Source organism: Mobula birostris, chromosome 1, assembly GCF_030028105.1.
Source record: "Mobula birostris isolate sMobBir1 chromosome 1, sMobBir1.hap1, whole genome shotgun sequence".
Lineage (NCBI taxonomy): Eukaryota > Metazoa > Chordata > Chondrichthyes > Myliobatiformes > Myliobatidae > Mobula > Mobula birostris.
Window position 1 is genome coordinate 171,868,124 of NC_092370.1, and position 18,338 is coordinate 171,886,461.

An 18,338-nucleotide genomic window follows, 5' to 3' on the forward strand; every position below is an offset into this window, starting at 1 on the left:
CCACCACTACTACTTAACCTTGGAAATTCCTGCACTTGGATGTCAGGAAATCAGTGGAATCAAGGAAATGAACTTTAGTTTCTATGTATAGTAGTGACCAAATATCAAAGAGGTTTATTTACAACAAGCATTTCTAATTTTAATCATGGTGTTATGCTGTTGCATGTGTAACCAGCCAACAAAGAAAATACAGTTGGTAGTATTAGCAAGCATTTAATAAATTGCTTCCTGCATTAGCACAGGCATTTAAAATATTAGCAAGCTGATAAATGTGTTAAAATATACGCAAGGTAAACATGTTGGAGCTTCTTTGTAAATATTACTGATAGTAACCTCCGGGTTATTTATTAGTTTGGATTTCTTGTTGCAAATATCACAAATTTTTGGTAAATGGAAAATACAATGATTTTATTTCTGTTAGTGTTGCTAAAAGGTTATGTGGGTGCCTGGAAAAAATTGTTAACAGACTTTTCAAATCATGAAATGAGATTATTTAGGGGTTCTTAATATGAGTTTTGGATCACAGAATATTCTTGAAATCTCAAAGTCTGCTCCTTTTGTGGAGAAAATGTGCAAACTTCCCCTTGTTTCTTATGTTGATTCATAAAGATTGGAATCAACTTGGTCCCAATCTTTGCATTTCTTTTCATGACCTTCTTGCTGTTCCAAATACAAATGCACCCTATGGATTAGTTCAGTCTGCTGTCACAGGAAATCTATTAATTCAAGGGAAACATATCAAGTTCACATAACAGTTCAGTTCATCATTGATTTTATGCTTTATGTCACGATACAGCATCTGTTGACAAATTACAGGCAGGTGTGGTCTGCTGAATGAAAGTGAAAGGAGACTAACTTCAGTAGACTCATTGTTCTTTATTTAAAGGCTGGCATTTAAAAGAAAAATTATTTCCTTTTATTCTCCTTGCACTTGCAACTCAGAATGCAACAGGATGCCATCACTAAGACTTCCTGCAATATTTCTTCCCAATTTACTTAGAAGAGCTAAAAAAAACTTACCTATTTTCCTGTTGGGGTACCCACCTTTGTAAGTCCATGGCAGGGTTTTCCAGATTTGGTGTTTACCATTGATTGACGCATGTAGTTTCTTCTATAAAGATTTTAGCTTCTATTTATCAAGCACGCGATGAAAATCCACCCATTCCACAGTGAGGACGTAAAGACTCGTTACAGGGGATGCTGGGATTGACTCTGAACTCCAATACAACTAAGCTATAATAGTGTCATGCTAACTGTTACCCACCATGGCCCCCTTTATGCTTTCCCTCCACTCTAAGGAGTTCTTAACTAGCAATTGTTATCACCGGCAGATGTCATGCAATTTGTGTTTATTATTATACCTGATTCTGATTAATAAAATTAAATCTGTCACTGTGCACTGCAGTGATCATACTCAAAATCTCAGCTAAACATCTTGCCCCTGCTGAATTTAGTTACACGACAGGGTAAAAGGAGGACTGGAATAGAATAGCTACTGAAATAGCAGTATTGAAACGTGGAGCAGCTTTAACATTTTGGACCCAGGGAATGGGCAGTGAGAAGGGGAAACTCTTGGAGGAAGAACAGAATAAGAGGACATTTGTCTAGCTGTGTTGTCGTATACTCTCAAAATACAAAAGGACATGGGGGTGTAGAGGAAACAGTAATCAATATAAAATGGACAAGAACTGTGTGAGGAAAGATCAGTTAATAATATGAAAGAGGGACCCATTTTAAATAATCACATCAATCAAAAGTTAACAAAGAGTAATAGGGTTAATTTAAATCAAAAAAGGAAAACTTCAGAGAGTAAACTAAACCAAAATACTCTGCATCCATCTTCACAGAATTGAATATCTTTGATGTCAGAGCAGAGGGAGAAAGCGTTGAGATAAAAATAGATTAAAGGGAGGCCTTAAATAGATTAGCTTCACTCAAAGGTAATGTGACCCTGTCCGGATGGGTCACATCTAGGCCAGCACAAATGGATCTAGAAAACTTTCTGTCCATAGCCTTTCAAGTACTAACAAAAAAGGAAGGCTGCAGCAATAGGCAATTAATTTAATGGCAATGGTGGAAAGCCCCTTGAGATCATTTCTGAGGGAAGCATTAACTAAGAAGTATGGATGTTCTAGAGGGTCGGTAATATCTGACAATCCTGATTGAGTTTTGGATGCAATTAAAAATGAAGGCTGGTGGAAAAATGATGCATTAATATTCTTTCACGAAGATTTTGGGGAAACAACCTCATTTTCGTTGAACATAGTAGGAGAGGTTTAAAAGGAGTCGTTAAGCTATCTTTGTAAAGAGGAGTGTTTCACACAAAAACAAGGAGATGATCGTCTCTGACCAGGCCTCAGTCAGGATGTACAGTTCCTGCTCTGTATTTCAGGAGCAGCAGTCAGGCGCTGGAGAGGATGCAGAGGTTTACCAGGATGATATCAGGGAAGGGAAGTTGAAGAACCTATCATCCATTGCCCGCCCTGCACAGGTAACACTGGTGAGAGCTTCAAAAATGCCCAAAAATTGTAAGAGGCTTCAACACAGCAAAAAGTGAGAAACTATTTCCTCTGTGATAGTCAGAGCTGATAGGCAAAAAATTATTTTAAAAGACTGGGGAAAAGAGCAGTTATTTTATTACCCCGAAAAATCTTCAGATCTGCTCTAATAGTGCAATGAGATTCAATGGAAATGTTTTAATAGTAATTGGACACATTCGAGAAGAGGATTAATCTGCATCTTTCGGGGAAAATGCGACAGTATGGAACAATGCTGAAAAGACCTTTCAAAGAGATGGCATGTGCATGATCCTGTTTGGTTCAAGATTCTATGAAGCCATTTACAAAGAACAAGATTATTTGGCAGATGAATGTGGGCTGAAGTATTGTTGTAGAGGGCAGAGTTTCAGATTTTTGGATCCTTGGGGTCTCTTCTGGGGAAGGTATGAACTGTACAAAAGGAGCAGGTTACACTTGAGGGGAAAATATCCTTGTGGGCAGATTTGTTCGAGCTGTTGGAGAGTTAAAACTAGTTTGGCAGGGGAATGGGAACTGGAGGGATAGGTCAGAGGGTGGGGCAGTTGGTGCAATGACAGATACAGCCTGCAGAGAGACTGAGAGGAAGGATAGGCAGTGGAAAAGGCATAATTTCAGTTAATTGCAGGGGTTGAAATGTGTCTATTTTAATGTGAGAAATATAAGAAATAAGGGTGATGTATACGGAGCTACGACATTGTGGTCATTACAGAAACATGGGAGTTGAAAGGGCAGGAATGGCTGCTGGGGTTTACAGTTTTCCTAAGCGATGGACGGAGGTTAAAGAGGTGAGAGAGTGGCATTGCTAATCATGGATAAAGCAGTCACAGAAAGGGAGCATGTCCTGGAGAGATTGTCTACTGAGTCAGTGTGAGTGGATGTCAGAAACGGGAAGGGAGCACTCACTGGATTGGGAGTATTCAATAGACCCCCCCCCCGTGACAACAGAGGAGCAGATGGGGGGTCACATTTTGAAAGGATGCAAAAATGTTGTCATAAGTGACTTCAACTTTCCAAATATTGATTGGCACGTCCTCAGTGCAGACAGGATGGAATTTGCTAGCTGTGTTTGGGACGGATTCCTATTAGAGTATGTAGACAGGCCAACTAGAGGAGAGGCCATGCTGGATTTGGTACCAGGCAATGCATCTGGTCAGGTGACAGATCTCTTGGTGGGTGAGCATTTCACAGGTGGTGACCTTGGACAGGGATAGGAGCAGATGGTAGGGGAAAGTACTTAATTGGAGGACGGCAAATTATGATGCCATTAGACAGGAAATTGGGAGTGTAAATTGTGAACGGATGTTCTCAAGGAAATATACAATGGAATAGCACGATCAAAATATGGGGGTTGCAGATGTTGTCGACTGAAGTGTGGTGGGAGACTGAAGCATCGAGACAGCAGGAGGTGTGCACTGCTGTCGGAAGAAGACCTTGTACTCGAGTGATTTCCCCCTCTCTCATTTTGGTGAGCGAAAGCCTGTCGGACCTCAAGTCAGGGGGCTCAGAGAAGCAATGTGGAAGATTGTAACTTTGTAACAGTGATCCTCTTGATGCAGGAGTGATCTCTCTCTCCCTCGCTGGTGAGAGAGTGCCTCTCTGAGATACCAAAGTGGGCTGTATATTTTTGATGGACTCTAGACCAAGGTCTCTTTGGGAGCTTTTGCTGTTGCTTGCATGGTGGTGGGTAGGAGGTTCGGTGCTTTTGCAGGTGCAAGTGGGGGTTGAGGGAGGGGGAGGAGGGTCATGCTTGTGCATGGAAGAGGGACGGGTCTTTGTGGTTCTGGTCTTTCTGTCATTCATTCTTTAGGGTTTCTTTTTGTTTCATGGATACCTGCAAAAAGTTAAGAGTTTCAGGTTGTATACTGCATACATTCTCTGATATTAAATTGAACAATTTATTTTGGGAGTACTTGTATGGGGTTCCGGTTTGTGCCATTGGGGCAGGGAAAGGATGGTAGGGTGAAGGAACCACAGCTGACAAAAATGTAGAACATCTTGTCAATATGAAGAAAGAAGCATACTCAAGGTTTAGGAAGCAAGGATCAGATCGAGGATCTCGACAGTTACAAGGTAGCTTTAATGGCGCTGAAGAATGGACTTAGGAGAGCTAGAAGAGGCATGGGAAGGCCTTGGTGAGTAGGATTAAAGAAAAAACCCCAAGGCATTCTACATATATGTGAAAAGCTGGAGGATGGCCAAAATTAAGGTAGATCAGGGTTAGAAGAGGTAACGTATACCTGGAATTGGAGGATGGAGGGGAGGTCCTTAATGAATGTTTTGGTTCAGTATTCCCCAGTGACAGGGGTTTCCAACCTTTTTGATGCCATGGACCTTTACCATTTACTGAAGGGTCTGTAGACGCCAGGTTGGGATCACCTGAGTGGGAGGGACCATGATGAATGTGAACAGACTGAAATGCTGGAACGTGATGACATCCAGAAAGAGGATGTACTTGAACTTTTGGAAAACATTAGGACAGACAAATCCCCAGAGCCAGAAGGAATATACCAGATGTTACTACAGGAAGTGAGGGAAGCGATTGCTGCATCCTCACTGGCTTAGGAGTAGTACCAGAGGACTGATAGATGGCAAATGTTATTCCTTTGTTCAAGAAAGGTAACGGGGATAATCTGGGATTTATAGACCAGTGAGTCTTACATCAGTGCTGGGGCAAGCTATTGGAGAGGATTCCTGGAAACAGGATTTATGAGCATTTGGAGAAGCATAGTCTGATGAGGGATAGTCAGCGTGTTTTTGTGAGTAGCAGATCATGCCTCACAAGCAGGACCGAACTCTTTGAGGAAGTGAAAAAATAAACAGTGATGAAGGCAGAGCAGTGGATGTGGTGTATTTTAGTAAGGCATTTGACAAGGTTCCCTATGGTAGACATATTCAAAATGTCAGGATTCATTGGATCCAGGGACACTTGTCTGTGTGGATACAGAACTGGCTAGCCCATGGTAGGTAGAATGGGATAGCACTTAGAGCATATTCTACCTGGAGGTCAGTAACCAGTGATGTTCTGCAGGGATCTGTTCTGGTACTCCTGCTCTTCTCATCCATTCATTATTATAAATTACTTTGAGGAAGTGGAAGGGTGGGTTAGTAACTTTACAGATGACACAACGTTTGCTGGAGTTGTGGATAGGATAGGAGGTTGTCGTAGGTTACAATATGACATTGTTAGGACGCAGAGCTGAGCTGAGAAGTGGCAGACAGCAGTTCAGTCTGAAGAATGTGAAGAATATTGGGTTAATGGCAGGATTCTTACCAGTGTGGAGAACAAAGTTCCTTTTAGTGTTCATATCCATAAATCCCTCAAAGTTCATTGCAAGGTACTGCAGGCCAGTGGTGTGTCAGTCTTCGTCGGTTGGGGGATTGAGTTCAAGAGCCGCAGACTAATGTTGCAGCTCTATGGAACTCTGGTTAGACCCCACTTGGAATATTGTGTTCAGTTCTGGCCGTCGCATTATAGGAAGGAAAGGGAAGCTTCTGAGATGGTGCTGGGGAGATTTACCATGGCAATGACTGGAATAGAGAGCATATTTTATGAGGATAGGTTGAGTGAGCCGGGTGTTTTTAGGAGGGGAGGATGAGGGGTGACTTGAGAGAGGTGTAGAAAATGATAGGAGGCATAGATCAAGTAGGTATCCAGAGAGTTTTTCCCAGAATAGAAATGACTTATTCAAGGGGACAATAAAATATCTGCAGATGCTGGAAATTCAACCGACACACACATAAAATTCTGGAGGAACTCGGCAGGCCAGGCAGCATCTATGGAAAAGAGTGAACAGTCAATGTATCAGGCTGAGCTCCTTCATCAGGACTCAAGGGGTCTGCATTATTGAGGGGAATACAAGGGGACATAACTTTAAGGTGTAGGGAGGAGAATGTAGGGGAGAGGTCATAGGCAGATTTTTTCAAAACGCAGTGGTGAAGACAGTGCACTGCCATTGGTGGTGGTAGAGGCAGATACATCAGGGGCATACAAGAGATCTTAGATAGGCACGTGGATGAAAGAAAAATGTAGGGCTATGTGGAAGTGAAGGGTTAGATTAAATGGTTGGCACAATACTGTGGGCCAAAGAGCCTGTAGTATGCAGGCTTTGTGTTCTACACTCTATATGACTATTCATTTGCAGAATCTTTAACTGCCTAATTACTGAATACAAAATATTTAATAACTAAATTGCTGCATATTTTAGAGCAGCAAAAACAATCAGAATATAAAGAGTTTCCCTGTGCTTGAGTTGAAATGTTCGTATCAGACAGCCGTGAAGAAAAATGCCTGAAATCAGAAATAAAAATGAAATAGTAGAAAATTTCAATAGATCTGGCAGCATCTGTGGAATGAGAAGCATCATTAGTAATTTACGCAAATGACTTTGATCCCTTTCCACACATGATGCCTGACCAGTTGAGTGTATCCAGCATTTCGTTGTTTTGCTTGAAGGGCTGTGACTTGTTCAAGTATTTTATTCATTTCTTTTGAGGATTTGCTTGAGGAGATAGGAAAATGATTGTGTACAACACGAGAATATCAAACTTTTGTTTTCCGGGATACTTCATTCATGTAAATTGGCTTTATTTTCTCTCTATTGGCAACAGATAGCTTTTACAAGGCATGAGAACGTGAAAATTCAGTGGATCATTGTTGCCGATGGGATTTAACATTGGAAAGGATATTAAAATTGAAAGATTACTTTGGACTACTTTAATGATATTACATTATCCTAGCCATTTCACTCACACATCCATGATCACATCATTGAATGTTCAAGAAAATGTCAACAGCTGATTCACTTAGAATGATTTGTTGATTTTTTTTAAAGAAAAAACAGGCATGAAGGAACTGCAAAGATCAATTTAAACCCTGAAAAGAACAGTGATATGTTATATTATTTATTTCAGTTTGATTCATTTGGCAGCTGTCTTACCATTGGGTTCTTAATTTTGGATTGGTTTGGATAACCTGTGTGTAATATCTTGATCACATGCAGATGATGTCATGAGCAAATGCTGTATTATGGAAGAGCAATACTGAGGGTGTGCTGCTTTTGGCAGGGTAGTTGTATTCTATTACTTTAGAAGAGTAGTTTTGGGGCAGTCTGCATTGTTGATTGGGCAGTATGAAGGAATGTTGAAGAGTGAGAAAAGCAGTACAGAAGGTGGGCTGCACTCTCAGTAGTTCTGAGGAAATGTTCCATTATTGGGATTTATTAAGAGTTATCAGGCTCTTCAAAGGAAAACTCCCTATTTCTTGTGACTTCAGTCCATGTTCAGGATGTCCACACAGGAGCTTTACACCACATAGTTCTCTGGGAATCCTGTACACAAAACAGGAGCAAGTGCAATGCAATAGTAGATTCAGTGTTTACATAACAAACTTTGCTCCTGCACTCGTAAGTTGCCGCTGAACCGTAGTTGTCTGGATACTGGACTTCACTTTTTGTTGCACTTCAAGATTGTTGCGCTTAGCATTGAAGCCAAACTGATCACCCCAAAAAGACAATGAAAACAGCTTTAACTGGTGCATAACGGCATGAATACAGTTTCCACCCAAAAAAAAGTCACAAATTGCATGGGTCCAATGGGATAATTTTAAATTTGTTGCATCTCCTGACAATTTGCTGCAGAGCAGAGAACGGTGTCAACTTTTAAAGGCACACTCCTCGTGGATGACAGCAGCAAACAGTATGCTGCCATGGAGGAGAGAACTGGAGAAAGAACCAAGGTTTTCTTTGTAAGGCAGTGAATAAATTACATTCCAGGAGGGAACAAGACACGCCGCAAGGGATAAAGATGAAGCAGTGCCAGAAGAAAATATGGAGACATCTCTCAAGATGTCAAGGTGACCTTTACAACACTTGCTATTTAATGCATTAAATAGCAATTATAATTTAACACTGCCATTTACACTCACAGGTAGACAGGCATGCATGCATCTTCATAATTTACTCCCACAGTTACTTATATATTGAGTTTAATAGGATGGTGTTTATAATGTGTTTTTTTATTATTATGTTCTTTATGCTTAAGCAACGGAGCCTGAGTAATAATCATTTTATTCTTCTTTCAGATACTTCCAGGAATAGGGGGAAGATTACAAGGTGGGAATAGGCTTCTTTGGAAAATGCAGCACCTCGCTAAGCTCAAAGGCAGAGAGACCGTGACTCACACGTTAAATGAGTCCAAGTGAGGCACCCACTAAATAATTTCCTTGTAATTACATTCTCAAACAAAAAAAAACTGTGCTAGTTCTAACAAATACTTGAATATATTGGATTGTGTGTCACAATCACAAGTAAAGTCTGAAGTTGCCTTGTGAGTTGCTCTGGTGTAATCCAAGTAGTTGTTTTACATAGCATCTAAATATAAATTTCAACAGCTTTTTTATCATGTCATTTGTGCTGACAAATGGTGGCCATTTTTTTGGACCCAGGATCTGCTGTTTAATATAGAATGCTTCAGATGTGCATTCCACAGCAACTGATTTCATTAGGTGGACATTTGATGCTGTGGATCCTGGCAGGATGTGGCCCAATTTCACCTGGAAATGATCCTAATGGGATTTGGTTGATGTCTTTAGGAAGGTGTAAGAGAGGGTGCAGATGAGATTTGTCAAAATGATTCAGATTACAATGAGCATACACAAAAAATGCTGGTGAACGCAGCAGGCCAGGCAGCACCTCTAGGAAGAGGTACAGTTGACGTTTCGGGCCGAGACCCTTCATCAGGACTAACTGAAAGAAGAGATAGTAAGAGATTTGAAAGTGGGAGGGGGAGGGGGAGATCCAAAATGATAGGAGAAGACAGGAGGAAGAGGGATGGAGCTAAAAGCTGGGAAGCTGATTGGCAAAAGGGATACGAGGCTGGAGAGGGGAGAGGATCATGGGACGGGAAGCCTAGGGAGAAAGAAAGAGGGAGGGGAGCCTAGAGGATGAAGAGCAGGCAAGGAGTTATAGTGAGAGGCACAGGGAGAAAAAAGAGAGAGGGAAAAAAGGGGATAAATAAGGGATGGGGTACGAAGGGGAGTGGGACATTAATGGAAGTTAGAGAAGTTAATGTTCATGCCATCAGGTTGGAGGCTACCCAGGCAGAATATAATGTGTTGGAATTAAAATGTGTGGCCACTGGGAGATCCTGCTTTCTCTGGCGGACAGAGTGTAGGTGTTCAGCGAAATAGTCTCCCAGCCTGCATCAGGTCTTGCCAATATATAGAAGCCCGCACCGGGAGCACCGGATGCAGTATATCACCCCAGCTGACTCACAAGCGAAGTGTCGCCTCACCTGGAAGGACTGTCTGGGGCCCTAAATGGTGGCGAGGGAGGAAGAATAAGGGCATATGATGTGTAGCACTTGTTCTGCTTACAAGGATAAGTGCCGGGAGGGAGATCAGTGGGAAGGGATGGGAGGTACGAATGGACAAGGGAATTACAATGATTGCATGTCACTGGAAAAGAAGGTCCAATGTAATCCAATTTTGATAGCAAGTGAGTGCTGTTATCCTCAAAATTATTTTCATACTCCTCTATTTTGCACAGTTAACCATAAATCATTTTGTACTTTTTATTGGACAGGTCAGTTTCCCTCTGAGAAATCTTATTCTCAGCCTTTAAACATTCTCAGTTTTCTGATGTAAATAAAAACAAGGGTCATTGATTTAAAATACCAGTTCTATTTCTTACTTTACTGATGCTGCCTGACCTGTTGAGCATATCTGGCATTTTCTGATTTATTTCAGATTTCCGGTATCTGCAATGTTTATTTTCAATCTCACTTTTCTTTTACTGCATCATCTTTTCCACTGCCCTGTCTTTTTACATAGATGGGATGGGAATAGTCAAAGCCCAGCTTCATCACAGTAATTATTAGCATCCTACTATTAATAAAAAAACAAGATTGCTCAAATAAATGACAGCAAAGATCAGTAATTGCCCAGATACAGAAGCAAAACCATTTACTGTAGTAAATCACATGCACCAGAAAATCCAAAGATGCTGGAAATCCAAAGCAAAGTGCACAAAATGCTGGTGGAACTCAGCAGGTCAGGCAGCACCTATAGAAATGAATAAATAGTTGACATTTTGGGCTGAAGTCCTGAAGAAGGGTCTTGGCCCAAAACATCGACTATTTACTCTTTTCCAAAAATGCTGCCTGACGCGCTGAGTTCCTCCAGCATTTTGTGTGTCGCTTTGTACAGTAGCGACTTCATTTCAAGTTTCCCACTTTATTTATCTCTGCATTTTTATCTTGCTCCAACTCATTTCCTCGGTGGCTCTCTTGTCTAATTTTCTCTGTTCACATATGCTTCATTCACTATTCCTAAGTCTGTCTCCATCTCTATTTAATAGTCTGAATTAAAGTTAATATAAAATTAAAATAGGAAAATCGTTCCTATAGGAATAGGAAAAGCATTCACAACTGACAAGACGTCTTCTTTCCATGCACAAATCCATTCTGAGAGCAACTGCCACTATAGAGAATGAGCAGCCAAACATTGTACACAGTCATTGCAATATGTGTTAAATGACATGTACCCTAACTGGATTTATATTACTGTGATGAGAACTTGGTATCATGTGCATCATATAAACTTAACATCCTGCAAAGAATGCTAATGTAAATAGTTTTCAATTGTGAGAACAATTTTCCACAAACAAATTCTGAGGATGGCAGGACATTAAAAGGCCTGACCAAGGCATTAATGGAAAGCATTTGCTGAAAACAGGAAGCATTAAAAATGAGAGCATACTTTTAGCCAAATGGCTCATATCCCAAATAAACAAACAAATGGGAGGACAGAACACAATCTAGTACAAAATTATTAGCATAAAGTGTAAATGCCAAACGTTACAGAGAAACAAAATCCATTTTGTCTGTCACATTTTCACTCCTGCTTTTAAGTTCTAGGGAAGATTTATACTGCACTACAACATTTTCTTAAGTTTCCTTCATATATAGCCAGCAATTATCTCAATTAGACATCTGTTCCTTTCTTTGTGCTGATAATGCTACAGTTTTGTCAAAGTTTTTCAATGCTTTTACATCAAAAACACATTTCTCTCCAGTAGAAATCTTATGACTTGCTCCTCTCCTCTTTACTAATGTAATGACACACTCCCACGAGGCTATTTTTCTGGCCATTACCTTGATTCTAAGCCATGCCCTGAAAGCTCCAGATACCCACATTTAAACAATCAGCTGAAACCGTGTAACATCATAAGCTGAGAGAAAGAAATAAGAGACAAGTTAAGGAATCACAATGAGGTTGATCAGAGCTGACATTTGATGAAATTTGTTCTTTTTACAGAGCAATACAGAAACAATAACAATTGGAAATACATATATAAAGTAAGTAAATAGAGCTAAAAGAGAGGAAGATATTGTCCATGGGTTTATGGATCGTTCATGGATAGCAGAGGGGAAGTAGTTGTTCCTAAAGTATTGATTGTACGTCTTCAAGCTCCTGTACCTCCTCCCTTTTGGTAGTAATGATAAAGGGTATGTCCTGGATGGAGAAGGCCTTTAATGATGGATGTATTAAGGCATTGCCTTTAGAAGTCATCCTTGATGGTGGGGAGACTAGGCACCATGATGGAGGTGGCGGATCCTACAAGCCTCGGCAGCTTTTTTTTTTCAATTCTGTGTATTGGAGTCTCCATGCCTTACAGTGATACAACCAGTCAGAATACTCTCCACGCTACAGCTGCAGAAATTTGTTAGAGTATTTGGTAATGTATTGAGTCCAGGATAGATCATCGGATATATTGACACTCAGGAACTTGAATCTGCTCACCCTTTCCAGTGCTGATCCCTCAGTAAGGGCTAGTGTGCATTCTCCGGACTTCCTTTTCCTGAAGTCCATGATCAATTCCTTGGTCTTCCGGACATCGAGTACAAAGTTGTTGCTGTGCCACCACTCAACCAGTCAATCTGTCTCACTTCTGTAGGCCTCCTTGTCACTGTCTGGGATTCTAGCAACAACAGTTGTTTCACCGTTGAACTTGTAGACTGTGTTTGAGCTACACAGTCATGAGTGTGGAGAGTTTAGAGTAGAGTAGTGGGATAATTATGTATCTTTGAAGTATGCCTGTGTTGATTGCAGTGAGAAGGTTATTTCTGATCCTATTGACTGTGATATCCTGATGAGGAAGTCAAGGATGCCGTTGCAGAATGAGGTACAAAGGCCCAGGTTTTGAAACTTGTTGATTGGTACTGAGGGGATGATGGTGTTGAATGCTGAACTGTAATCAAATAACAGCAACCTAACATAAATATTATTGTCCTGGTGATCCAAGGCTAAGAGAAGGACAAATGAAATTGAATCTGCTGTCGACCTGTTGTAGTGGTAGGCAAATTGCAGCAGTTCAGGTCCTTGCTCAGGTAGGAATTAACTGAAGCCACAACCAACCTGTCATAGTACTTCATCACAGTAGACGTGAGTGCCACCAAGTGATAGTTGTTGAGGCAGTTCTCTCTGTGCTACTTGGACACCAGTATGATTGATGCCCTTTTGAAGCAGGTGGAAACCTCTGACTGCAGGTAGCAGTGAGAAGTGCAGATATCTCTGAACACTCCAGCCAGTTTGTTGGGACAGGTTTTCAATACCCTGCCGGGTACACCATCAGACCTTGTGTGTGCTCACCTTCTTAAAATATGTTCTGTTGTTGGCCTCAGAAACAGATGACCAGGTGCTCACTGGGGATCACAGACATTATGATGTTAGGCTTCACCTTATGGGAAGTTTTTGGCATGCAAAGCTTGCCAAAATTGATGTACATCCAATTGCATCTCTAACTTCACTTGGAATTGCTTTTTCACTCTTTCAACACACCACTGCACATTGTACCTGGACTTTTGAAGAGTTCTGGATCACTGGTCTTGAACATTACATTTGAGGGAATAACTTAAAATCAAAGTTGGAAAGATTAAATGTAGGTACCCTGGATTGCGTAATTGTTATAGCAGGGAAGGAGACCCTTTAGCCTGTTTTATGTATCTCCCTATCTCTATGTCTCTACAATTCAGCAAGCTACCTTACCCCTTGCCTTTTGCTTTTGGACCCTTAGTAGCTGCTCTTTGAAATATGCCTCCACTATTATCAGTGGCAGTGCATTCCAGACCTAAACCATCTGCTGACTAGTTTTCCTCTCATGTCATATTTAATAGATGAAGAATGTTAATGAATCTGATTGTCATTTATCACCTTCATTCTTGATCTTGACACCCCCCCCCCCACCCCCATGGAAACAATTTCTCATAATCTGCTTAATGATTTTAAATGTCTTTGTTCTAATTTCCTCACAATATCTCTGTCCCCGCTCCTGCAGTCTCTGTGTGTAGTTGAAGCTCCTCGTCTATAGAATCATTTTGGTAAATCTCATCTGCATCTGCTCCAAAGATTTTATATCTTTGCCAAACAGGGATGCCCAAGAACTGGCCACTACCTTGCTGAAAAACTGTTTAATAAAGGTTCATCATACCTCCTTGTGCTTTGTGTGTGTAGAAATATAATGCCCACAGTGTCATATACTTCTGTAAACACATTAGAAACTTTTCATTTTCAACAAACAATGAACATTTTCTCCAAGATCTCTTTTCTTGCATCTCTTTCAAAATTGTGTTTACCAATTTATATTGCCTCTTTTCATTCTTCCTACCACAATATAGCATTTCAAAATTGTCAGCATTAAATTTCATTTGCCATCTATCTGCTCATTCTACCAGCTTGTTTACTTCCTTGAAACCTAGTACCATAGTTCATTAAGCCTCCAAGTTCTATATGATCTGTATATTTGGAAACTGTGCCCTATTTACTAAGTCTAAATCAGCATAAGGAAATCAATGGTCCTGTCATTCCACTGTGCAACGCTGCCTTCTTCAACTAAATTTCACTCCTTTCTTTGTGTTCTGCCAATTGTCTAACTGCCATCTTTTTTTTTGCATCAGTAGCAACATGAGATTTTAGAAATAGTAATCAGGAGGAAAAATTATCTAGCACTTGAAGATGTTTTGGTTGCTAAGTTGAGCCAGGAACAGATTTGTAAAAGGCAAATTGCATTTGACAAACCAAATTTTTGATGAAGCTACTGAGAACATACTTGAGGGGAATGCAATAGATAGGATGTTGCCATATGGATTTTGAGAAATCATTTCAGAAGGCACTATATTTAATACTGGCAAACAAAATTGTTTCCTATAGGTCAATGTCATCTTGATACAGTGAGAAAATGGAAAAAACTAATCAGCTTTAAGATATAAAACAGGAAATGGTGTTTATTAGACAGAAAGATGATTTATTCCATGGTTTGCTGTCCTCTCCTACAAAATTTCTTCTTTCTTCAGGTCTTTACCTCTTCCACCTTCTTGCCTTATCTCCTTCCCCAACCAATGCACCTTCCCCCTCAACTGGTTTCACCTATCACCTGCCAGCTTGTATTCCTTCCCCTCCCCCCACTATCTTATTCTGACTTCTTTCTCATTCTTATTCAGTCCTGATGAATGGTCTTGGCCTGAACGAATTGACTATTTTATTCCCCTCAATAGATGCTGCCTGACCTGCTGAGTTCCTCTAGCATTTTGTGTGTTTTGCTCAAGATTGCTAGTATCTGCAGCATCTCTTGTGCACAAGATATTGGATAGTGGTATTTGCTAAGGTTTGGTGTGATGAACAGTGCCTTTTGTTATTTACGCAGGAACGGAATAAACATTTCAAAATTGTTAATTACTACAAACTTGCTTTCATGGCAAATAGTAAAGATGATACCAAATGACTATAACCAAACATAGACAGGCTAGCAGAGTGAGCAGATAAATGGCAGATGGAAATTAACACCGATATTGTGAGTTATTGTATTGCGGCTAAGGACACAGCAGTGTACACACAATGGCACAGCTTTAAAGTGCATTAAACTGAAGAGAGTTCAAAGGAAGTTCACAAAAATGATTCCAGGTTTGAATGGCTTGACATCTGAAGAATGTTTGATGGCTGTATTTACTAGAATTCAGAAGAATGAGGCATGAGCTCATTGAAACCTATCAAATGGTGAAAGGCCTTGATAGATGGATGTGGAGAGGATGTTTCCTGTGGTGGGAGAGTCTAAGACCAGAGGACACAGCCTCAGAATAGAATGGAGATGAGGAGGAATTTCTTTAGCCAGAGAGTGGTTAATTTGTGGAATTCTTTGTCCCAGGTAGCTGTGGAGTCCAAGTCTTTATGCATATTTAAGGCAGAGGTTGACAGATTCTTGATTGGTCAGGGCATGAAGTGATATGGGGAAAAGCTGGAAACTGGGGCTGAGGGAAAAATTGGATCAGTCATGATGAAATGGTGGAGCAGACTTGATGGGCCAAATGGTCTAATTCTGCTCCCTTATCGTATGGTCTTATACAGAAACAAAGAAGCCTGCAGTTCAGTTGCACAAACCTTTGAAGATACCACGACAAATTGAAAGAGATTACAAAGCATTTGGTGTCTTGGGATTTATAAATAGAACACCGAGTATAGAAGTGTAGAAGTAATGTTGAACCTTTATAAATCAAATGTTTTGATTTTAATAGGAGCATTGCCATGGTGCTGGTCACCACACTTCAAGCTGTGAAATTTATGAGAGGAAGAGGAGAATATTTCCCAGAATTATTCCAGGGTTGAGGGATTTTAGTTGGTTTAGATTGCAGAAACTAGTGTTTTTCTGCTTGATTTGAAGAGCTTGAGCGCAGCACACAAGATTAAAGCCAGTTTCAACAAAGTGGTGAAAGAAAAACTGTCTGAATTAGCTGTTGGTAGTTGCAATAGGGAATACAGATTTAAGGTTTCAGTAGAAGACCTGGGGGACAAACCATTTTACATAGCAAATAGTAATTCTCTGCCTCTCAGGCTGATGGGAGTGGAACTAAAAAGAAATTGGATAGGTATCTGAAGAAAATCAATCAGCATACAAAGCATGGGTTGGTACTGACTAGATTGTTCCACAGATGCTGGCATGGCAGGACATCCTGATATGCCACTATATTTAGCAAAGTCATGCTCTCCTATGGTCTGGACCAAGCAACATGATTTGATGGAGGGAGAATCTTAGTGTGGGTGATTTTGTGTCACAGACTGTGTCATTGGCCATTGTCCATATTCATGTTCCAGCAGGAAAGATCTGTGTGAATATTTAACTCTACCACACATCTATGGAAAGGAATAAAGAGTTGACTGTTTGGGTTGAGACAATTCATCAAGACTCTTTATTAATTTCCAAAGGTACTGCCTGACCTGCCGAGCTCCTCCAGCATTTTGCATGTGTTACTCTGGATTTTCAGCATCCGTGGAATCTCTTGTGTTTATAGTTAACTGTAATATGTTATCAGATGCGTTTTTGAAAGAAAGAATGCAAAGCCTGTTGAGTTAAGTATTCCATGGCAGGCTTGTACCTGACTGTTACTTACCCTGAGAAATTTTGGAACATTAATTGGTAAATATTTTAACATTCTTAGTTCCACAAAGCAGACTCTGCATTTTTGCTGGTGAGACATTTCTCTAAGGAGGCAGGTGAAGTGGATGCTTGCAGTTCCACGCCTATGGCACTGTTGAAAAACACCTATGGCCTTGATGTACGCAGCAGAGAAGTTAAACTGTGTGGAGCAACTCCATTGCCATCTCTGACACTTTAAATTTTACAGTGCAGAACTTAGGTCTGGGACAAAGTTGCTGCAAAAGGCTGTCTGTGTGAGAGTGAGAAGTTGCCAATATAAAGTTGCGATCCCTGTTTGAGCAGAATGCATGGAGATCTACAGCTATGTATGAGGGTCCAGATTTAAGGTGAGTGTAGGAACTTTAGCGGGGATTTGAGGAAGAAAGCTAGATAAAGTTAGCTTGGGCTGAACGCTAAGAAATAAGATTAGTTTAGTACCTGTGGGGCAGAATAACACTGGAAGCGAAAGGACATACTTCCATGTAGTTTGGCTCCACAACTCTACTACTTCTTTGTCATCCCAAGCCCAAGTCTGATCTCTGCCCTCATTTACTTTGGACTTCATTCTCTTTCATCAAAGGTTGATTTCTAACCTTGTTGGCCTCAGCATAAATAATGAGCGACTATTTTGCCCTATATTGGCAAAATTATCGTGAATAGAGAATAGAATGACTGTGACTCCTTCAACAAGTGATAGAATCTGAGGGAGCACAAACATTGCCACTCAGAAATGTTAGGATAGGGTCCGTCTATGAGTATTTGAATGAAGAAGTTGAAAGCATATGTCTGGAAGCATTCTGATAAAAGCTCTGTAAGCTGCTTGAATCAGTGTTTCCTGAATATTAAACAAACTTTTTAACCACTGCTCCAAAATAGGATGGAAGAAAGAGCAATTAACTGATACTGCAAATTTTTCCCCTGATCCACAGGGAATATCAAAAAGCAAGCTAAACAAAATTTGGGGATCAATAAAAATTTACACCTCTTAATTTGTGTAATCTTTCAGTTTTACTCATTGCTCGTTGTTGGAATATATTTATATTCATGTTTTTTTCCTCATCATCACTATTCCTTTGTTTTTATGTTTTCCACTGAAAGGAAGCTTGGCACCACAACACAATATGACATTGAGTACTTTGTCCAAGTAAAAACCAGCAGCTTTTTCTTCCCACCCAAATCCATTTAAAAATCATGAAATGAGGAATTATTATAAAATTCAATAAACCCAATGAACTTTGGAACCAAAATCAGCAACAAGCTATATCAAACCACTGAGGACCTTTAAAAAAAACACAATTTGGCATAGACACACAACTTGACATCCTCAGTGGACAAATAC

At 40.3% G+C, this 18,338-nt stretch overlaps 1 protein-coding gene across 10 annotated transcripts in view; it reads right to left on the reverse strand.

The window, feature by feature from the left end:
* LOC140201653 (spectrin beta chain, non-erythrocytic 1-like) overlaps window positions 1–18,338 on the reverse strand; it is a 325,497-nt gene that overhangs the window by 22,081 nt on the left and 285,078 nt on the right. The window contains exons 33-34 of one of the 10 annotated variants that reach the window (XR_011886936.1): window positions 5,809–6,825; window positions 1,100–4,368 (exon numbers count right to left, since the gene is read on the reverse strand). The exons of 6 other annotated variants lie outside the window; for them this stretch is intronic. Coding sequence is in view for 3 of the 4 variants with exons in the window: in XM_072266158.1 (XP_072122259.1) it covers window positions 12,695–12,784 (90 nt within the window). In the remaining variant the exon portion in view is untranslated. Of the gene's footprint in view, window positions 1–1,099; window positions 4,369–4,674; window positions 6,826–11,396; window positions 12,785–12,810; window positions 13,239–18,338 lie in introns of those variants that run through there. 3 more of the 10 variants (XM_072266165.1, XM_072266158.1, XM_072266180.1) reach the window with 3 other exon arrangements.